General features: G+C 43.1%; 1 protein-coding gene across 2 annotated transcripts in view; it reads left to right on the forward strand.

Moving 5' to 3' along the window:
* LOC138246590 (ly6/PLAUR domain-containing protein 3-like) overlaps window positions 1–23331 on the forward strand; it is a 200549-nt gene extending 177218 nt beyond the window's left edge. For both annotated transcript variants that reach the window (XM_069201284.1, XM_069201285.1), the window contains one exon: window positions 20904–23331. In XM_069201284.1, the coding sequence (XP_069057385.1) occupies window positions 20904–21178 (275 nt within the window). In that variant the 3' untranslated portion in view covers window positions 21179–23331. The remainder of the gene's footprint in view (window positions 1–20903) is intronic.
* The last annotated feature ends 309 nt before the right edge of the window (window positions 23332–23640 follow it).

The raw sequence follows: 23640 nt of genomic DNA on the forward strand, positions 1-23640 counted from the left end.
ATACCTCCTCCAATGGCAGCTCTCTGGTGGTGTCAGACCCTACAGGGCCCACCAAATCTTTGTCATCTTCCACCATACCATCACCACCCTCACAGTTGCTCGTGGCCGCTCACCCAGGAGGGTGGGCATCTCCTTTGCTCCAGGCACCTCATCCCCTGCCCCAGACAGCCCTGCTGCTCTCACAGAGGGGTGTGGTGTGCACAGGTGTGTGCATTGGTGCAGGTATTTGTTGGCTTGTGTCTGGTAAGTACATCTTGTTATGGTATGTATGGCTTGGGATTGTGGGAGTTGTTGGGAGTGTGTTGCGGTGTGGGTGGGGTGGGTATTTGTGTAACTGTGCCCTTTCTTCCAACGTGTACTAAGCTGCGGTACTTAAAGTCATCGTCGGTCACGGTCCTGGAGAAATATGGCAAGTAGAAGCACTGTGAATATTTCCAACTCTCGCTCCATGTCTGTGTCGGCGTGTTCTGTGTGCCTCCGGTTTGTGTTTCCCTTTATATAGGTTGTTTCCAGCACGCTTTACCTGGGGGTGGTTTCTGCCCCAGATCTGATGGCCGTGTGGTGTTTCAGAATTAGGTGGGTGGGAATTACCTTTCCGCGGGGCTGAGGGTTACCTCCCCCGTCGTCGACGGGACTACCAAAATGGCAGTGGGTGGATGGCCCGCTGCTTGTTTCTCATGTGCTTCATTATTTGGCAGACCAGACTGCCAGCATGTTGGCCATAGTTATCGCCACTGCTGGCGGTGCAATGTTTCCCGCCACGTTCATAATGACCACCCAAGTGTTTTTTGTTGTCCCTTTGTGTGTAAGTGTTTAGCTGCAAGTGTGTAGTGTTGTAATGCTCTTAAAATGCGTGTGTGTTCGACTTTCCGGTATTTACTGGAAAAGACTGGACGGATCAAGTCATATAAAGGTTTAATGCGTTGTGCATAGTCTGGAACATATGTTCTGTCAAAATTTTAAAAAGCCCAATAAAGACTGGTGCTTTTTTTTGGTGTTTGGTGTTTGGAGTTGTAGTTGTGCAAATATTTCTAAAAATTGGGGCACAAGGCTTTTGCCTTCATCTGATAATTCATATCCCAATAACAGGACACTAAGGAAGGCTATTTTTGTTTTTTTGCAGTGGAATTTGTACCCTATATCCCCAAATCCCACAACAATGCGGGCTACCCATCTTATATGTTGCATGAGGTCGTCGTCTGTAAGGTAGATATCATCCACTTAGGACAACGCCTCAGGGCCAATGTCATGTAAAATAGATCTGACACGAGCTGAGAACAGTCCTAGACTGTTCTTGTACCCTTGTGGGAGTCAGCAACATTTTTCTGAGAGCCTAAAGCGCTAAAACGTGTTAAGTCCCTACTTTCAGGTGCTATATTTTGGCGGAAAAACCCGTTGGATATATTCAGTGTCGTTTTGTATTTTTTGCTCACTCTATTGTTCATAAGTGCTGTGTGCATTTTGTATAGCAAATGTGCGTGTGTGACTGTTTAAATGTCTGTAGTCTAAGAATATTCTATATGAATGGTCTGGTTTAACTACGGGGAACAATGGATTGTTCACTGGTGAGACACAGGGTTAAAAAATGCCCTAGTACTCTAACTGTGTAAGGATTCCCCTCACGGGTGCTTTCGCTTCATGCTTTATCAGATTTTGGGGTTGAGGTTGGGGGTTGGGATTTAATGGGTATTACATGATAGAGGGAAACTTTAGCCCACCCTGCATGCTTGCGATATAACGCAGTAGCCTGCGCCACTGCCCAATCAATGGTGTGTATTTTTACGAGCTTTCTGGGAACAAGGGGCATACCTCAGGCCTTTTCCGTTGTTTAGCACTCCTCGAGCGCACTGACCAACTACTGAAAACATTCGAGGCTCGATGTTTTCCTTATGGTTTCTGGACTACTTTCTCTCTTTATTTCGCAGCGCGATCTCGCTGAGCTGTAGTTGAGCGATTTGCATGACATCGATCCTGTTACATAGGTAATTGCACTTTTGCCGGTTACATAGATAATTGCACTTTTGCCAATAGGTTTCACTGTGAGTGAACTTTTATTTCCCTTTGTGTGTCTGCTTTCAGCTGATGGCCATCGGCTCGTTTTATTTTAGCGACCCTCCAACACTTAACCCTGGGATTCAAGAGTGATAGCGCGTCCAGTCTTTATAAATTACTTATACTTGGACACGCCGGAGGTCGGTGAACCTTTTAACCGAGTTGGGTTCTCCTCATCCAAGGATAGTCGGATCACTCGAATCAATAATCAATAACCATTATAATCAATACCCAATACTCAATTAATAGATCAAACAACACATTAGGAATCAATAACAATCAGTATTTTGATGCAACATGACTTTTCAGTCATGAATAACCACACCAGTTTATTAAAAGTTAATGAGTTTATTTCCCTATATTAACAAAGCTAACACAATATAGGAAAGTCTTAAAATCAAATGGTATACATATACGGACATTACTAGCTGTCCATAACGACGGAAGAAACGCAATCTACGTCAAATCTGGATTATAACGCACTCGGTTATAGCAATGCAAATCACTAATATAAGCAACTGAATTTGACTAATTGCATACATCGGTCAGCATAACAAGATTTCAATTCAACATGGTGCATCAAGTGAATACCTCAACTAACCTCTAATTAGCATTGGCATGTGGGGCTTCATGCAAAACGAATTTAGTCAACACAAATTTAGAAAACTTCGAGCTTGGGCTCTGTCAAAATAAGTAGTTGGTACCGAAGAAGGAAAACACAATGCATAATACATTTATCCTTTCATAATTACCAAATACAATCAGCATTCAAGGAAAAGTCTTCGTCCTTCAGGTACCGGTTCGATCAGCATGGGGCAGATTTCAAAGGGGCAAAGTTTAAGGCAAGTTTTCCTTGCAGCAGCAAGGAAAATGGGGCAAAAGTTACTGCACGGACAAGACGGGGCAGAATTAAAGTTAAAGTCTCTAGGGAGAGAATTCTTTAAAGTCTCTTTCTCTGCGACAGAGAAAAGCATCAAAGTGTCATTTGAAATGGCGTTTTGGATCTGGCTTCAAAACGGCATCGAAGAAAATGGCTGACTTCTCTTTGTCCGGTGGGTTTAAGTAAGAAACATTCCAAATTCTTCAGGGTCCTCCATTGGAGGGTTCATAGGGTGGCTTCCTTTTGACCAATGAATAGTGTCTTTCTCTTAGTACTCATTTATGCATAAGGTGTCCTTGGAGCCTTGGAACACAAGTAGCAACAAAGTATGCCAATTAATTCCCTATCAGTGTCTTCATGTTCTGCACCTGCAGAAACTGACCTTGCTTCAAAGGGGATGAAACTTGCCTAGCACGAAACCTTGAGATACGTGTATTAGTCATCTCTACTGGAAAAATACAACCTTAAAGTTAAAATAAGTTTTTGTTAATACAAGTGAAAACCACACAGTTAAATTTGAGACCAGGCAACTAGGCCAAAGCTTCTGCTAAATTTAAGCTAAGCATAAAACACTTTCAACAAGAAAATCATAGAATACATTTGAAAGTATGACGGATTACTACATTGTCGATTCTTCATGATTATTTAAGCTCGTTTATAATAATGGCGAACTACCGTGGGCACATTTTCCCACATACATTATTTTTCTTTGCTAAAATCACACTACCTTATACGATTTGGTTACGTGGTATATGAATATTTGTTAGTCTTTCTTTTTCTGCTTCATCAAGAGTCCTAGGCACATTCATTGTATGAAGTGTTTCACATATGACGACTTTGTCACAAAGGCCCTCATTCTAAGTCTGGCGGGCGGCGGAGGCCGCCCGCCAGACTTCCCCCCTCCAAAGTACCGCTCCGCGGTCCAGAGACCGCGGAGGGTATTCCAAGTTTTCCCCTGGACTGGCGGGCGGCCGCCAAAAGGCCGCCCGCCAGCCCAGGGGAAAACGACCTTCCCACCATGAAGCCGGCTCGTAATCGAGCCGGCGGTGTGGGAAGGTGCGACGGGTGCTACTGCACCCGTCGCATATTTCACTGTCTGCTACGCAGACAGTGAAATACTAGCGGGGCCCTCTTACAGGGGCCCCTGCAGTGCCCATGCCATTGGCATGGGCACTGCAGGGGCCCCCAGGGGCCCCACGACAATCCTTACCGCCATCCTGTTCCTGGCGGGCGAGCAGCCAGGAACAGGATGGCGGTAAGGATTGTCAGAATCCCCTCGGCGGCGCAGCGAGCTGCGCCGCCTTGGAGGATTCTTAGGGGCAGTGGAAAACCGGCGGGAGACTGCCGGTTTTCCCTTTCTGACCGCGGCCAAAGCGCCGCGGTCAGAATGCCCAAGGGAGCACCGCCGGCCTGTCGGCGGTGCTCCCGCCCCCGTTGGCGTAATGAGGCCCAAAGTCTTGCAACTCCAGAGAGGGCTGTATGTAGGGATGAAAAATAGCACCAACTGACTCTTGAAAAAACATCAGGAGGGCGACGAGTTCTGACGGCTTACAAAGGAAATCACAAAGCAGTTAAGACCAGAAAACCACGTATTTTTTTCTTGGACAGAGCTGCGAAGAAAACTCTAATGATTCGTAATTGTATATTCTTCTATCACCCATTATTGATTTCCAACATCTGCCGTTATATTCTCTGTTAAATATCCCATTGCTAAAGACGCAGTTTTCAGTCTCTGTTATGATTTTGTTGGTCTAGTTTTGTAATTCCCAATTGTTTTCGTATTGTCGGAGGTAATTTACAAACAAACATCATCGTTGTTTCTAGGTGAAATTGGCAGGCTTTTGTTGAGAGGCAATGCTTTTAAAATGGCAGCGTTTAGCATTCATGTTTTGTCAAAACAAAAGCAATAGATCAGAAAAGCAGAGATAACGGCATTTGTTTCTGTGGGCTTGGTGAATGCTTAAAATCAAAGTAATTATGTGCCTGTTTACGGAGGTCATTACTGTTTTGATTGGGCCATCACATCAATAGGTAAACATGCGATGCAAATATTACAAAATGTTCTTAACGTGCAACAAATACATCTCATTTTAAGAAGAGAAATATTGTGAAATACGTTCGCTTTATTCTTCTCCCTGTAGCAAATACATATCTCTCCATTACATATTATACAAGCAAAAAAATGGGTGCAAGTGTGCTTTCTTCTGCACTATTGCAAAGTTTCTGTGATCCTACCCTGAATTGATTCTTTTTCATTCCATAATGGTGACTCTAACAACACTTAGCAGGAGGAGGTTAAGTGTTACAGTTTCCTCAGAATGATTGGCATCTTCATACCCCTCACGCGCCACTTAGTGCCAGCATGACTCCAGTGGCAGTCGTGTAACGCTCTCTGACTATTGGTTCCTCTCGTGTAACACCCCCTTCTCCAGTGCACTTATTTTACTTAATTACAATTGGTTATTTTGTGAAGTTGCAACATCTCAACGCATTTGACAGTAAATATATTCCTGTGTTATTTTGCCCTATGCATGTTGGCTGTGCAGCTGTTGCCGTACTTAGCTAATTAATTGTGTTGCCTTGTCAATACTAGCAACAACTGCTTGTTTGCTAGATTTCCACGCAGTATATTAAGACCCTTTAGAGCCATTTTCATGCAAATACTTACAAAAAATCAGTGTCTTTAGAAAAAAAGCGCTCTAGGCCCTTCACATTCCCAGAGTTCCCCAGGTAGGGTAGCAACTACACATTATGTATAAATACATACATAAAGAACCACTGGCAGACCAACAGGTCCGGTCTTTTTAGGTTGAGCATAGCAGTGCGCAAGGGCTGCTTTTCCCAAAGTGTAGTTATCTGTTTGGGCTTTTAACCACGCCCACCTCACGCCCTTCACCTTCATTCGTTCCTGGCTTGCCTTTAAAAATTCTTTATTATGATTGGCAAATGCTTTACGTTTGCCCCTCCTTGGGGCGGTTTGGTTACCGCCTTGCCCATCGCCCCTGTTACATGGCTAATTGCACTTTTGCTGATACGTTTGGCTGCGAGCAAATTTCTTCTTCCTTTTGTGTGTCTCCTTTACACTCATAGCGGCCGTCGGCTCTCTTATGTGAAACTGTTTTACTTTTCATTTTAAATTTACGTGGCATTAACCCCTACAGTGCGGGTGTCGGCCAGTGGCCGATGCCCACACTACCTCCCTGGTGCGGGTCACGGCCATCGCACCGAGGATTTTTTTTATTTAAAAATACCCCTGGAGACATGGAAGATCGTCACTATCTGTTTTCTCCATCAGAGCAGGAAGCGGCCCTGCGGCCGCTTCCTGCTCCCATGGAGAAAACAGACCCGAATGGCCTGCGATCGAGGGCCCGGAAACCCCCACTAGACACCAAGGATTTCTCTTGGAGGGGTCGGCCCCCTCGGCATACGGGCCGCCATCCCCCCACGGGGGCATTTTTTTTTTAAAAGGTAGGTTTACCCTGGGGGGGGGGGGGGGATGGGTGCGATTGTGCCCTCCAGGGGTTTAAAAATAAATTTAAAGAAAAAAGAAATTGACAGGGGGTCGCCCGTGAGCAGGGTACCCTGTGGGGGTAATAATTTCTTTAAATAGTTGTATGGTTTCCCTGGGGACCACTATGGCCCCCAAGGAAACCATACAGCTATTAAAAAAATATATAGATCTATATAGATATATCTATCTATGTAGATAGATATATCTATCTATATAGATATGTAGATATAGAGATGCCAATATATATATATTGATCACTTTTGTCAACGCGTGTGTGGCTACCCACATATAAAAGTGATATATATATATATATATATATATATATATATATATATTCGCCACCAGTTGTCTTGCAGTTACAGCTTGTGTTTTCAAAGCAATGCACATACTTCAACTGACGCGATTCAACTGTAGTTTGTAGGCAGCAATAAAAAATCAAGTTAGTCTTGTGATTATGTTTCTGCTAAAAAAGGATCAGATTTTTGTCTAGTGGCAGTTTTGAAGTCATAAAGTAGCGCAGAAGGTTTGTATGCCTACTTGAAAGATCAAATCTGTATTTTATGTAAATAGCTGAGTACATTAGTAAAGCAAGCCATTATCTTCCTATAATACAAAAGAAATGTATGTGCGGGGGGGCTATGGAGAGATGTAGGGCACTTTTGCTTGGTGGTAGTGAGGGAATCCGAGGAGGAGGTCATGTGAGTGGGAGCACCAATAATGATTGTTGGACTGGGCGCTAGAGGCGCTAAAGACTATGACGATTGGTATGTGACAAGGTGAAGTAATAGTGTGTCTTTTTTTGAGTGTCTTGAAAGAACGTGCTGATTGAGGGAAGAATCGTAGGTAAGGTGACCTTTGTATCACACACACACACCCACCAGCAATTTTGCGACTGTCTGTGTAGGCTAGTGTTTTAGAGCAACAGTTTAGCCAGTAGCAGAGATGGCATCTTGTTGGATGATTGCTGCTGAAGCTTCACTCGGGTTATAGAAGACAGCTCTGATGTAGGATCAGAGACTGAGACAGCAGATACTGAGACAGCTTCTGAGAGATAGGACAGTGGCGCACATTCTGGGAGTGATTTTTCAGTCGTAAGAGTCCCATTCGATAACTCCTGTTCCATTTATTATGAGGGAGGTGATGAGGACAGTCCTGCTGTCCCTTCGCAAGCACAGTCTGTGCAGCAGGACAATAGCTGGTTAGCCTAACCCAGAGAGCAGGTACATGCAGTGGCAAGCACAGAGAAAGTGCTCTCTTGGGAGCTCCCAAAATTAGTTCAGCCCCAAATTCCACTGCCCAAATTGTATTGTGGAGACATCAAAATTATCTATCACAAAACAACCTGGTTTTGTAAGGCAGGCACCTGCTTTTTTGGTTGGGATCAGCGGCCTTTTAGGGAAACCTACGAAACGCAGACATTTCTGGAAACCAGACATCCGGGGGAGTCCACAGAGGTGTGACTTGTGTGGATTCCCCAAAGTTTTCTTACCCAGAATACCCTGCAAATGTGAAATGTTGAATAAAAACAATTTTTCTTGCATTTCTGTCACACAAAATACAGGAATATGCTGGGATTCACAAAATTCCTACCGCCCAGTGTTTCCCCACCTGTCCTGATAGAAACGCTACCCCACTTGAGTGCCTGTACCTAGTGCCTGCGTCAGGAATGGATCACCCCAGGGTCAACAGTTGCCCTCATGTAAGGACCAACATTGACCGTTGTGTGATCTATTCCTGTCGCGGGCACTAGGCCTACCCACACAAGTGAAGTACCATTTTAATCGGGAGACTTGGGGGAATGCTGGGTGGAAGGACAGTTGTGGCTCCTCTCAGATTCCAGAACTTTCTATCATCAAAATGTGAGGAAAAACTGTTTTTTTTTGCCAAATATTGAGATTTGCAAAGGATTCTGGGTAACAGAACCTGGTGAGAGCGCCACAAGTTACCCCATCCTGGGTTCCTTTAGGTGTCTAGTTGTCAAACATGCACAGGTTTGGTAGGTTTCCCTAGGTATCGGGTGAGCTAGAGACCAAAAGCCACAGCTAGGCACTTTCCAAAAAACACGTCAGTTTTCAATGTAAAAATGTGATGTGTCCATGTTGCGTTTGGGGTGTTTCCTGTCGCGGGCACTAGGCCTGCCCACACAAGTGAGGTACAATTTTTATTGGGAGACTTGGGGGAATGCTGGGTGGAAGGAAGTTTGTGGCTCCTGTCAGATTCCAGAACTTTCCTTCTCAGAAATTTGAGAAAAAAGTGTTGTTTTTCCAAATGTTGAGGTTTGCAAAGGATTCTGGGTAACAGAACCTGGTGAGAGCCCCACAAGTAACCCCATTCTGAATTATCCTAGACGTCTAGTTTTAAAAAATGTATAGGTTTGCTAGGTTGCCCTAGGTTGCGGCTGAACTAGAGGCTAAAGGCCACAGCTAGGCACTTTGCAAAAAACAGGTTAGTTTTCTTTGGTAAAATGTGATGTGTCCATGTTGTGTTTTGGAGCATTTCCTGTCACAGGCACTAGGCCTACCCACACAAGTGAGATACCATTTTTATCTGGAGACTTCGGGGAATGCTGGGTGGAAGGATGTTTGAAGCTCCTCTCAGATTCCAGAACTTTGCAGCACCGAAATCTGAGGGGAAAGTGTTTTTTTGCAAGATTTTGAGGTTTGCAAAGGATTCTGGGTAACAGAACCTGGTGAGAGCCCACAAGTCATTCCCTTCTGAATTCCCCTAGGTGTCTAGTTTCTAAAACTATATAGGTTTGCTAGGTTTCCCTAGGTGCCGGCTGAGCTAGAGGCCAAAATCCACAACTAGGCACTTTGCAAAAAACTTGTCTGTTTTCTTCGGAAAAAAGTGATGTGTCCACATTGTGTTTTGGGGCATTTCCTGTCACGGGCACTAGGCTTACCCACACAAGTGAGGTCCATTTTTATCCGGAGACTTGGGGGGATGCTGGGTGGAAGGAAGTTTGCAGTTCCTCTCAGATTCCAGAACTTTGTAGCACCGAAATCTGAGGGAAAAGTGTTTTATTTTCCAAATGTTGAGGTTTGCAAAGGATTCTGGGTAACAGAACCTGGTGAGAGCTCCACAAGTCTCCCCTTCCTGGATTGCCCAAGGTGCCTAGTTTTCAAACATGCACAGGTTTGGTAGGTTTCCCTAGGTGCCGGCTGAGCTAGAGGCCAAAATCCACAGCTAGGCACTTTCCCAAACACACTTCAGATTTCAATGTAAAAATGTGATGTGTCCATGTTGTGTTTCCTGTCATGGGCGTTAGGCCTACCCATGCAATTGAGGTACCATTTTTAGCGCAAGACGTGGGGGAAAACGGAATAGCAGAACAAGTGTTATTACCCCTTGTCTTTCTCTACATTTTTTCCTTACAAATGTAAGACAGTGTGTACAAAAGACGACTATTTGAGAAATGCCCTGTAGTTCACATGCTAGTATGGGCAAGCCAGAAGTCAGAGATATGCAAATAACCACTGCTTCTCAACACCTTATTTTATGCCCATTTTGGAAATACAAAGTTTTCTTTGATACCTATTTTTCACTCTTTATATTTCACCAAATAAATTGCTGTACACCCGGTATACAATGAAAATCCATTGCAAGGTGCAGCTCCTTTATTGGCTCTGGCTACTTAGGGTTCTTGATGAACCTATAAGACCTATATATCCCTGCAACCAGAAGAGTCCAGCAGACATAACAGTATATTACTTTTGAGAATATGACATCACAGGAAAAAGTTATGGAGTAGAACGTAGAGAAAAATGGCTGGTTTTTTTACACCTCAATTTCGATATGTTTTTATTTCAGCTGTTATTTTCTGTAGGAAATCTTGTAGGATCTACACAAATGACCCCATACTGAATTCAGACTTTTGTTTACTTTTCAGAAATGTTTAGCTGTCCTGGATCCAGCATTGGTTTCACACCCATTTCTGTCACTAACTGGAAGGAGGCTAAAAGCACAAAAAACTGTAAAAATGGGGTATGTCCCGGTAAAATGCCAAAATTGTGTTGAAAAATGTGGTTTTCTGATTCAAGTCTGCCTGTTCCTGAAAGCTGGGAAGATGGTGATTTTAGCACTACAAACCCTTTATTGATGCCATTTTCAGGAAACAAACCACATGCTTTCTTCTGCAGCCCCTTTTTCCCATTTTTTCTGAAAAAAACAACATGTTAGCTGTATTTTGGCTAATTTCTTGGTCTCCTTCAGGGAAACCCACAAACTCTGGGTCCCTTTAGATTCCCTAGGATGTTGGAAAAAAAGGACGCAAATTTGGCATGGATAGCCTATGTGGACAAAACGTTATGAAAGCCTAAGCATGAACTACCCCAACTAGCCTAAAAAGGTCTCAGCACTGGGGGGGGAGGCCCAGCAGCTATGGGGTTAAAAGTCTGGTTAGGAATTTAGAACACCGATAACTCTAACTCGAGCAAATGCGCGACCATTTGTATTGCAAATGCTTGTTTATCCCAGCGTTTTTTAGAACCTTTAGGTGTTTGCTTGGTAGAGTCTTTATTAGATCTACCCTATAATTGTAGTGTAATGGGTCTGGCCCTCAGACTATCTTGACCCTTACCAAAGTAGGTCAATAATCTTGGGCAACTCACATTCTTGATCCTGTGCAGGAACTTCCCAGAGCCACATGGGCATTGCTAGTGCAACTTCCTCCCCTTTCAGATTACTCAGTATTATCAAGGACACTGTGGCAGAATTGCCCATCAATTGCATCCCCAAATCCAGGGTCAGGACAGCCCCGTATTTATCTTGAATTTGTTTTAACACCTCCGGAAGATTGGCAAGTGTTGGTGTACCGTGTGCTGTAGTATAGAGCATGGCAAAATACCACAGTTGCAGTTGTCTACTGTGGGAATCATCCCAGATAACAAGCACATAGTGTGTATTCTCTGTTTGTCCTGAGGACCCATATGGGAAAAAACTGTTTTCATTTTTTGAGCTAACCGGAACGGAATTTCCTCTCGCTTGGCGGGTACTTTACCCATGATCGAATGCACAGTTGCATCGAATGTGGTTGCGCTGGGGCAGCATGTGCTTGGTTTGTATTTAGTGTTGACATTATAAACTGTACTAACACTCTGTATATTGCCATGAGCTCTCTATATAAGCGGCGAACCTCAGCTACCCCCAAGGTTGCTGCCTCAGGATTCACTGTATATGTGGCCAATAAAGGCCAGGTAGGGCCATCATTGCTGAGAGGAGCTAACCTAACGTGTAATATTGTATGTGGTAGGGCACCATCAAGCCAATTATTATGGTCTTGATAAGATAGTTGTATTTCTAAACATGCATAAGCTCTGTATTGTGCAGGTATCTTAGTAGGTGTATGTTAGCAGGTGTGTAGTGATGGAATGTATTGCCATCAACTGCTGGAAAAGTGACCCAAGAATACAATGTTTCTGTTCTGTAGGCTGAATGATCCTCAACAACAAATTAAACTTGCCAATAAATGTGCAGTAAGAGGTGGTCACATGTTTGCTGCGATTACTAACCGTTGCGGGTTCGCCGTGGTAATCGTAAAGTTGTTTGTTCGGAGATAAGGACACCAGATGGGGATTAATCCTTATAAGATTCAAGCTTGAACAACCTACAGCTTTAGATAGGTATTACCTACTTAGCTGAGGGGGAAATCCTCAATGCCACAGACGTCTCAGTATATAGTATTGAGGTGCCTTTAGCACATGGTGAGACAGATACTTAGGAGGATCCAAAAATGAGAGCCTGATTAAACCTAGGCGGCGCTATGTTGAGTAGGTTCACATCCTAATGAGGCTATTGGATTTTGGGTGGCAGAATCGTCTCAATTGTGGGGTACTGCGTACAGTTACACACCATGTTATGCCTGTCGGCCTAATCCGGGTTTTCCTGCTAACTAGCAGCGCCTCATCTCTGCCCAAGAGCAGGTATGATTATGGCAACCGGGCACATGACAGAAGGACTCCTCAGGAAAATCGTGGCCGATCAGATCTCACCCCTTTCTCTCAGTTACATTAGTCCCACACAGGCAAAGACAAACAAAAACAGAGTATAGTTCAATAAGGTTTTATTGAAGTATCTGCATCTTAGATAAAATGGCATGTTTTTCAATAACTAGGATGATAAATCACACTAAAAGCAAAATGGTGAAAGGAGTGTGAAACACAAAAACAATCCAACCATACTGTCACTAGGAATTATATATATATTTCCTACCTAAACTACGTTAGAGCACAGCATGATAATCTCTAATTTGCCCTTCAGGTTTCCCCCCTGCGAAGATATCATTTCCCATACCTGAGCAAGGAAGCCTGTGGTTTAGAAAGACACCGCCCCCATAAAGGCCTGGGATTCGGCGTTCGAAGCCAGCAGCTGTAGCGGAGATGTTAGGCAATCAGCATGCAGTCATGGTCCTCTGGCTGGAATCTCCCTCTAACTTGTATGGGACAGAGAAATGTTTTTATAATAAAACAGTTGATGTTCTAAGAAAAGGTCCCCACTTAAGAATATGTATGTTTCTGTGAGTGATGGGGACACAGGATACCACTTTTGTCAGGAACCCTATCTGACTGCAGCCTTGAGGAAAGCACAAAGTGCAATGCTAAGAACATGATGCTTTCTTAGGTGAAGGAACAAACAGATAAAGAAATGAAAACAACACCGCAAATATGGCTAATGTATGAAAAATAAAGCAATGCTGAATAAAATAAAACTGGGCTAAAGTGCACAACAGCAGGCTTAGTTTGCTAAATAATGTGTCTAAAACATGGCTAAAATAGGTACACAACACTATCAGAGCCTGGAAGTTCTGACATAAGCTTAGAAATGTCTGACATAGATTATGTGCATCAAGGTGTACATCCCATATGTTTCTTAAAAAACATATAAGGGGAAAAGACATCAATTCAGACTAGATTATTTTGGCTATGTGTCTGTATTTTTTCTTATTTGACCTTAGTGTTTTGTTAAGTAGACACATGTTCCAGACTAATGTCACAACAGGTGGTATATCTATGTCATTAGCCAAATGACTTGACACTTTCAAGGTTCATAGAAACAGTAGGTCATATGACATCTGTGACAGTGGCAAACATGACAATGATTCTGCATACAATTGCAAATATTGTGAGTCCTGCTACCTAAGATGGAGTCAGGGCCTACTTAAAATCGAGTCAGACCTTATAGGTTCTATGTCACCTTGGAGTCTAAAGGAATCATTTCTGAGTATTCCAAGGCCCCTTTGTCAATACCTTCTCTTTACAGGTTGCATTGGGATGCAACGAAGTAGCCACAGAATAATTACCTGAAAGATGAGAGCTACCATCTTTGCCAAGTGATGGAGGGAAATATGTGGTTGGGCCAACGTCATCCTCAATTCCTTCTTGATCATTTTCATCTTTGCTTCTGAAAGTAAAGGGATCCATTTGTTTGAGTCCAAAAGGAACCCCCGAAAATCCATTCTATTTGATGTTATTAAGTAAAACGTCTCTATATTTATAATCCCCAGCCTCTGTATTAGACACATTTCCTCTTGCACCTGTAACTGCGAAAGGTCCTTGTTTTAACCTAGTAATATCATGATGTCCAGATTAATCAGCAACCTTTTAACATTTGCAGATGGATATTGGGTTTTACTGACAGTAAAGCAGAGATGCTGTACTACATATAACTAACAATGAACTCATGTGCTATATCAGATATTTAGCAGAACCCAAACTACCCATGATTACTTACTGTAGCCAACAAATCAGTAGCAATCTGTTTTTGCCTCTCCGCTTTCGAGGTGCGCTGTCTGCAGCTCATGCAATAACTTGGACTACTTCCGAATTAATTGTATGTGCTTTAAAAAATGCAATGTCTTAAAAACAGATGAAATCCTCTCCTGTGTGCCAGTGCATCTATTCATGATACTGCCTCAAACCTGTAGTGAGATGAGTTGCTTTTCTTACTCTGAATAGTTATAATATATGAACAAATGGCCTGACACAGCTATGGCGAGGGGATGACCCAAGATAGCTATTTGCCATCTTGGAGGTTCACAGGGTTTACACACATGCAAATCAGGAGATGACTCGGTGGCTACCCTGGACTTCCTTTGCTCACACATTCCACTGAATAGGTCTGTGTCAAGTTCTACAATCCTCAAATTATCAGAAGATACTGGAAGTTATGTAGAGTTGAATAGCCAGTACTGGTTGTAAAATGGTGAAACTAGAAGGTAGTGCCAAGCACAGCTACACAGTTTAGAAATCCCAACATTCTGAATGTTTAGTGCAAGGAAATCTGTGTAATTCTGGTACTGTTATTATCGATTTGTTCAAGGGTACGTACCAGTAGCAAACTAGACCATTTGAATGTCCATGGCAAACTTGATCTTCATTTTAAATGCCCATGGCAAACTAGATCTTTTTTTAAAATGTCCATGGAAGTTCCCAATCTGTCTAGAACAGAAGACACAAGCAGATTTCCTGGGCTGCAGTGCTGAGAAAAATCCCTGATGACAACCAGAACAGCATTGAAATAGCTGTCTCTGTATCTGGGTTTATATCAGCCTTCCAGCCCCTGATTGTAAGAACAGGAAAAGCCAATGTTCTGCTGTGGTCCACAGGAAGATCTTGGACTAAAGAGGACCTTGACTCTGGAGAACATAAAGTGCTGGATGACTGTTAACGTCCAGAACCAGAGAAAGCTGCTGACAAATTCGATGAATATTGGTTCACCAGTGTGCTGCTGGTTAGACTGCAATAGACATGCGCCAGTTGTAGGGAAATGTCGACAACTGTTTCAAGACAACTGTGACTCCTGCAACCAGTCCAGAAAAAATACTTTTCTAATTTTCACAACAAAAAAACAGCTTCACAAGTTACTGAAGACCAGATGAAACAAGACATCATCTGTCGAAGTGCAAACTCATTGGCTAAAATATGAGCTTGTCAATTTCTAGGCTTTGCTGAGCTTTAATCTTCAACAAAGTCCCTTTTGAAGCCCGGTGGTCCTGTTTGACTTTGCGTTTGATAGATATTGTCTCTCACTGCATCCCTCCAGATGTTCTCCCTTCTTTCATTCAAACCTGGGATCTGGCAGGTTAGCCTGCAAACCATTTTCCTCCGTATGAAACACTTTATATTTGTGAAGTATGGAAACTCACCATACCTTACATCTTATGTAGGGCATTGTTCCCCATTGCCTGACATAATTATTCTTTTACAGTATCGTTGTTGAATGCGAAGAGTGAACTGGTGATGAAAAGGTTGGCCGGTCTGGGGAGGGCAGAGGGCAGTTGATGGACAGACTCCAGGTGTGAAAATATGGTTGAGTGAGACTTTCCGCTTGGAGACAGAGGCGAAGAGTGTTTTTTCAAGGATGAAAGAAGGAACTATGATGTTCACTGGGTTGAATGAAAGGGTATGCTAACTGTGGTGAAACCAATACTCAGAGAGGAAGGGAAGGTGAAGAGGTTGAGTGAGTAGGGGATGGGCTATGCTATGTCTTAAGGCCCATATGAATGACTGGACAAACATTCTGGAAAAACGCATTATGCCAGCTGGCACATGCAAGCTCTACCGTGAGATCTGAAATCTCAGTCAGCCTAGCACCACGGGAACCTGTTAGATTCCATCCAGATTTTGGAGGAGACTGCAAAAGGTCTGCAGTGGTGGGTGCTCAAACGCAATTGGACCAGCGGCAGACTCATCACCCTTCCTCACCCAGAGTTGACAATCATGACAAATGTGTCACTTTTGAATTGAGATTGCCATCTGGGAGAGGTGGAGATCAAATGACTCTGGTCTCCCAAGGAGACCCACCTCCACATCAATTTGCTGGAGTTACAGGCAATTTGCTTGGTTTTGAAGGACTTTCTGACAATCATCAAGGGAAGAATGGTTAAAGTTCCTATGGACAACACCCCCACTATGTTGTACGGTAACAAGCAGGGAGGGGTGGGGTCCAGAGGTCTGTGCATAGAAGATGTGCAACTCTAGAACTGGCTGAGCCATCAGGGTATCTTCCACATCTTGCCAGTGAGGACATGCTTAGCCATCAACACCTAGTGAATTACGAATGGTAGGTACACCCAGAGGTGACACAGGGTGTCTTCCACCAGTGGGGAAAGCCCAAGCTGAATCTTTTCACCACCACCAACAACACACAATTTCAACAAATTTGTGTCTTGGAATTTCCTCTAGATCAGAGCATGGGACTCGTATGCTTTCCCTCCAATACCTCTCCCGCACTGATTTCTTAAGAAGATCAAAAACTACCAGGCCCAAGTCATCTTAGTGGTTTAGGATTGGGCCAGGAGAGTCTGATACCCAGATCTTCTGGGCCTGAGGATCTCTCATTCAATCAAGCTGCCTCTTCAGGAGGATCTTTTTAGGCACATTTGCATGGAGAGTGAGCAGTGGAAGTTGATTTCCTTTGATATATCTTCCAGAGTCATTGATGTGATCTTGGCAGCTAAGTGGCCTTTCATGAACTCAGTGTGCGCCGGGCACTGGGATAAGTTTGTGGTTTGGCGAGGCACCCACAAGACAGATCTGTTTAGGCCCAAACTGTCAGCTGTCTTGTTGTTCATTTTATATTTAGCCCAGTAATGACTTGTAGTGGGTACTGCTAAATGTTACTTTTCAGCTCTCTCAGCCTTTTTACATTTGTTGGAACATTCATACCTGTTCAAATCACTTAAAGTGTTTTCCTTAAGGTTTGCAGCGTATGTTTCTGCCAAAACCCTTTGTAATGCCACAGGGGGCTTGAATTTGGTTCTCACTTTCCTGATGTGTACCCCTTTTGAGTCGATGCAAAGTTGTCCATTACACCTATGGACTTTGAAAACTGATATTCTGGTTGTGATAACATAAGCACACATTAAGAGTGCAGAAGCCAGGACTCTTCTGACCATCTTTGCTCCACAGTATCCCTCTAAAGAGGAGTAGAGATTCCATCGCTTAGAATCCAAGAGAGCACTGAGCTGTTACATTGTGCGTAGCAAGGAACATCAGGTGAATGATCATCTCTTTGTGGTGTTCTCTGGAGCAATGAAGGGCAAGGCAGTGCAGACGAGGACCATCTCACATTGGATAGTCCTCTTCATTAAGATCTGCTATGCATTTTATATGTTGCAGCCTCCAGAAAGCCTGAGGGCTCATTCCACCAGAGCCAAGGCTGCCACGACTCCATTGAAATGCACAGTGCCTGTCCTGGATATGTGTCAGGTTGCTACATGAGCATCAGTGCAGATGTTTACAAAGAACTGTTTCCTTGACTGTCAAGTCTTTTGGGAAGGGCATCTTGTTCATTCAGTCCTGAGGGACCTTTTGATCTCAGTCATTCCACAGACCCTACGCCTTGGGAGGTACTGATTTGGTATCCATTCACAAGGTGGAGAATCTATGGTTAGAAATATACATCAAAAGATCAAGTTATTTAGCTTTGGTAGCCCTCTTTCTGGTGTTTACTCTAGCTTAATGCATAATCCACACCACCCTCCCACTTCACCATTCTGTGGATTGGTCTCCTTTTAGATCTAAAAATGTTCCAATGTAGGAATTTGCACACTGCTCCTTCCAGTGTGTGTCTAAGGGCATGGACATAATTCCGAAAGAAACTTGACATCATCACACATGATCACTACTGGAGTGGAATAAAACGGATGCACAATCACACTGTTCCACTTTTAAGTGTGTAGGAGCACTGCTTTTGGAGTTTCCAGATCCAATCTAGTGCCTGGTGATATTCACATTGTGAGGAATCTGCATTTAGATAGAAAATCCAAACAAAAGGATGTTACTGAAGACAAGTAACATGTTCTTATGAAGGAAAGGCCTCTTTTTGCATGATCACCCCCAAAGTTTTGGACTGATGGTGCTGGTTTTTCAACTCTGAGAGGGAACTGAGGCCTGCAAACTAGACCTTAAAAATTTATGTTAAATTGACTACCCCCGTTTGGCATTGGTTAACTTACTTATAGGTCCCCAGTATATGGTACCAAGGGTACCCAGTGCATGTAAAGTTGAGTGTCTTGATTGTGCCACCCTGACTGTGACAAAGTACTAAGGGGCAGATTTAAGAAATGTGCAGTGTCACATTTCTTGCGCCTCTTAGTGCCCCCCTAGCGCCACCATGTGTGCGTCGTATTCAAAATACGGCGCACCATGACGCAGGGTAGGGGGCAATAGCTTCACAATATTTGACGGTATTGATGTACTGTTCAGGGCTAGCACCAAAATTAAAAATGCCGCAAAAATTGTTGGAAAAAAATCTTTTAGATTTCTTTCCGATATTTTTTCGGCCCCCCCTTGCATACATTATGTCTGGCACGAGCATAATATGGTGCATGAATTGCGCCACTTTGTAAAGCTAGCGTGGCGATTTTGGCCTCATTGGCCCATATTGGCGTAAAGAAAATTATGCTGATGTGGCGTAAGGAGGCGCTAGGTCCTGGGCCATAATGTCTCCCAGCCTGCCACTGCAGCCTAAATGGACAGCTTTAAACTGCTAGTTTGACTTTGGTGTTTAAACAAATGGCAAAGCCCCCACTTCCCTTAACAATATATATGTCTCCCCTAAGGAAGGCCTATCCAGCCCTAAGACAGGGGGCTGTATATTACTATGTGTAATAGTAAAACTTTCAAATTGTCGTTTTAATGTGGAAAAGCTAATAGCCCCACTGGCTAGTTCAAAATTACAGGCTGACATCTCAGCTCTGCTAACTTCTGAAAGGGATTACTAAATTGGGTATGTTGTAGAAAAGGTCCAAACACTTTGTAGATAAAAGGAACCTATTTGTTGTGTACAGGATCATATTGACCCCATTTACAAACAGCCTCCAATGTACAGCCCTGCTCCAGTCAGACTCTTCAGATTCTTATCTCTAAGCAACCAACTACAATTCCAAAACACCCAAAGCACCACAGGGTACTTTAAGGTATCAAATTAATTGTGGCATTAAACCTGACTATGCCCAAGTGGAATTTAATATCACGTATAAGGAAAGGTAACTTTTAGAAAGGTGCCACACTGTTGCCCAGTTTATCCAGTGGTCATTCACAGTTGCTGACCACCAGCCAGCCTTCTGCCCTCCTGGGGATTGGTGTTAATGACCCTCAGGCTCAGGACTAATAGAGGTCTGCCAAAGAGGGAGGTGTTACCTCCCTTTTGTTGCAGGGCCACACAGGGTGTTGTCCCAAAAAGTGATCTTCAAAGGAGAAGCTGTCTTTTGTGGCCAAGGAAGTGTTCAGACATCTTGAGAGTGGGCAGAATAGTGCACTCCGGGATTGCTAGATGCCACACATAGCCAGATGCTGTCACAGCCCGGGAAATGTAACTTCTGGCTAGTTAGTAGCCATCTGCAGGTGCAAAGCAATACCTTGCAAGAAGACTATGCCAACCGCAGAGCATCCATAGCATCTATCAACATCTTGCATCCCAAGCATTAGTACCATTCCATTGAATTCCATGGTGTTCCTTGCTTGAAGTGTTTGACTTGACTTGAGAATGTTGTCCTGACTGGGCAACTGTATAAAACCTACTCTCTGCCCCCAACCTTCTCACTGTCAAAATTGGTTGCCCAAACCATGCAGGTGTAGTCAAACGCAACTTTTCACAAATGTTCAGATGTCACAGTTACCAATTCTTGTTTGCACTTTGGACTAAAAAGCTCAGATTTGCATTTCACTTAAAAATCAGTATCTTCAGAACCCTCTGGTGGATTTTGTCCATCTTGGTGTCTACAAATTCATAAAAATATAATATAACTTTTTAAAGTGGTGTTGGATTTCTTTCTTCTTGTGTGGTATTCTTATTCTGTTGTTTGATGCATCTAAATGCTTTTCGCTAATTTCTTTGCGTTGCTGCTCAAAGCCCTAGCTACCCAGTTTGATCTAGAGGCTTTGCAAATGAGCTTGGCCAGACCCAAGAGGTTTTTTTGTGTGTAATACACGGTAAAGAATCCCAGCTACACCATATAACACACCACAATCCTCAGAAACAGATATTTATTGTTTCCCAGCTCACTGGGAAACGATGAGTAGACCCACTAGGATTTGAATATCTGACCATGGAGTCCGACACGAATACCTGTACAGAATGCAGTTATCCACTGAGCCCGTAGACCCGCATATTAAGTCACCAAATCTCGATATTCCATTTTTATACCTCTGTTTTCTTCCTTTCCCTTTTACAGGTATGCACAACTTGATGCCTAGCTGGTACTTTATATATAAAGACATGAATGGATGTATAACAAAAATGATGAGTTCTTAAAAAGTACTACCAATAGTTAATTGGTCTTGTGGGTCGATCTTAGGGTGCTAGTAGCTGGTACGTCTCAGGGTGCTAGTATCCCTCTGGAAAGGGAAGGGCTTGCCAGCCCAAACCCAAGGGTGCTTCATTGAAGTATGTCAAATATAGATGTTTCTTGTCCAGATCATTATTGAAACTGCTTTCCTATCTGCTCCATTCTCATAGGTAACCAACACAGCACCAAACTACGCTACTTTATGAAGAAATGCTCCAACACGGTTTGCACTACGAAGTCCTCGGACCTGGTCGAGTATGCGAATCTCAGTAGCACTGGCTCTTGCTGTCAAAGCAATCTCTGCAATGGTTTGGTACCTACAACAACCAATGGTGGCCTGCGTGCTGACACATATGTTGTCACAACACCAAATGCTGGCCTGCGTGCTGACACATATGTTGTCCCACTCATAGTGGCTGCCCTGGTGGCCATTACCAGTATATAAAGGACGGCTGTAGGCATAAAGAACTGAACTGAAAAAAGATGAGCTATTTTAATTGAAAACTACATTTGTAAGGTTTTTATATATACCATTGCAGTTAAATGTGTTTGTACTGTAACCTTACATGATAAAGAGGCACGACTTTGGCACGGTATGGGTCTCCCTATCAATAAACATTGAAATCACATTCAACATTGAAATCAAGCATATATATGGTTTTTGATGTGATCATAAAGGCTTATCTGAAAAGCAGAACCATAGTTTGCACCTACAAAAGATGATCCAGACACCTAAAACTCCCTTTCCCATAGTTCCCCCGTTTTTAAAGCTCTTTAATTATGCTCCTTCACAAGTAAGATGACTCTCTACCTCCCAAACTTGGTGTTCTGTGGAGGCCACTAGTTATTCTGTCATCTGATTCTGACTTGTGATTTGTATCTGTCAAACTACAAAACAGTTCCCTTGTGGACCTTTACTGTTACACCTCATTCTCAAGGCCAGCAGAAAAAGTGCAGGATTCCTTCCCGTAGCAATGAAGAGAAGGTCGGTGGACTGCATGGGCAGTACATGGCTCTCATATCTGAAAACACTGAGGCCCATATTTATACTGTGTTTGCCCCAGATTTGCATGATTTTTTTACGCAAATCTGACGCAAAGCTAACTCCATATTTATACTTTGTCTCTAGACCCGTCTAGCGTCAAAATTCATGGAGTTAGCATAATATTTTACTGTGGGAACCTACCTTGCGTTAATGAGATGCAAGGTAGGCGTTCCCGCGGAAAAAATTAATCTAAGGCATTTGCGCCTTATTTAAAATCCCGTGCAAAAATGGCGCACAGGAAGAGGCGGGCCTTAAAAAAGTTCGCAAAGCCGGATTACCGTCATTGCTTAAATATTGCGCCCGGCTGGCGTGTGGGAATTACGGTAGCTGGCGTTAATCTTTTTGACGCAACGTAGCACAGGTTTGCGTCAAAAAGTATAAATATGGGCCTGAGTGTGTGACTGGTCAGACAAATAGGTGGGCATGCATGAAGTCTACCAGCTGAGAGTATCCTGCAAGAAGTTCGTTTTTGAGAGCTGGTACAGAGAATGTCGAGAGGAGGAAGCCTCTTAGGCATGTGGAGCCTGATTTAAATCTTGGCGGATGAGTTAATCCGTTACAACGGTGACGGATATCCTGTGCACCAAAATATGCATCCCATTATATCCTTTGGGATTTATATTTTGGCAGATGGGATATTCGGCACCGTTGTGACGGAGTAACTCATCCGCCAAGATCTAAATCGGGCCCATAATTTTTTGCAGCCCATCGGGTGCACTCCAGCAGCAGGTCATATCTGTGAGGAGTCCACCTGTTATAATTATCATGCTTTTTCTTCCCCTTTATGACCTGACATCCCTGTCTATGGATGACTTGTGCTCGTTGATTAAGAAAAAGTGAAAATGTATGATCAAATCAATTGTGCATTCTTTTCATAATGTTCTGTTCTTGCAAATATAACTTTGAAGCTTGCATGAATATATTTGTGGTATTCTATCTTTGCAGTTGATCATTTCATGTTTAATCATTGTTATGAAATTATAGAGTTTCTAGAGTGTTGATAATTGCCTGTTACGTTTAGTTGTCCTTTTAAAATACCACTACTAACAGACCTTTATCCTGAAAGTTTTCAACACACTTCTGAATAGACTTATAGAACCTGCACATAGAGTAAGAGAGAATCCTCACAACAGTTTACAGAAGGACAGGCACAGTCACACACCTGCCTTAAATGAAGCTTGGTGACACTCAGCCTTCACTGGCTGTCTCAGCTGGTCACCTTGCTGGCTGTGCTTAACATTTATACACAGTTGCCTTTGTGAGCTGAAAACATAATTAATTATTCAGGAATCATGTATGTGGGTGTTAATCATCTTTGAAACTCAGAATAGGCATTTAATTGCTGAAATGCTCTAGTGTGCTACAATTAATATAGCACTTAAAAGTAGTAAATGAGGGTGCTGGTGCTATAGAATACATAGCAAAAATCCTACAGAATTTGTACTTGTTACATTACCCATGTGCTTTTTGGCTGCCTTAATGTTATCTTTATAGTGTGGTAACATGAACACTAGAATAAAGTTTTTGTTTTAAAATAAATATTTTGAAATGTATATTCCGTTTTCTAGTGATCCTTGAGTGTGTTATTCATTTTTGAAAGAGGATTTGGTGTTCCACTAGTTGTCCCTGTAATTTGTCCTGAATATTGGCTGGAACACATCTCATGTAAATATTGCTCAGTATGCTGTGTATGGGTTGTTGTCTAACTGTTTTTCTGATTCAGGTTGGCACATTAACTGAATCCAACGTGCTGGGGGAGAAGGGGAGGGGGGCTGGAGCCAGAACCTGAATCATGCAACTCTAAATAACTACCCAGAAAGGGAAGGAACTATGCCATGGACAAACTGAATGAGCACCTATGG

Source organism: Pleurodeles waltl, chromosome 7 (assembly GCF_031143425.1).
Source record: "Pleurodeles waltl isolate 20211129_DDA chromosome 7, aPleWal1.hap1.20221129, whole genome shotgun sequence".
Taxonomy (NCBI): domain Eukaryota; kingdom Metazoa; phylum Chordata; class Amphibia; order Caudata; family Salamandridae; genus Pleurodeles; species Pleurodeles waltl.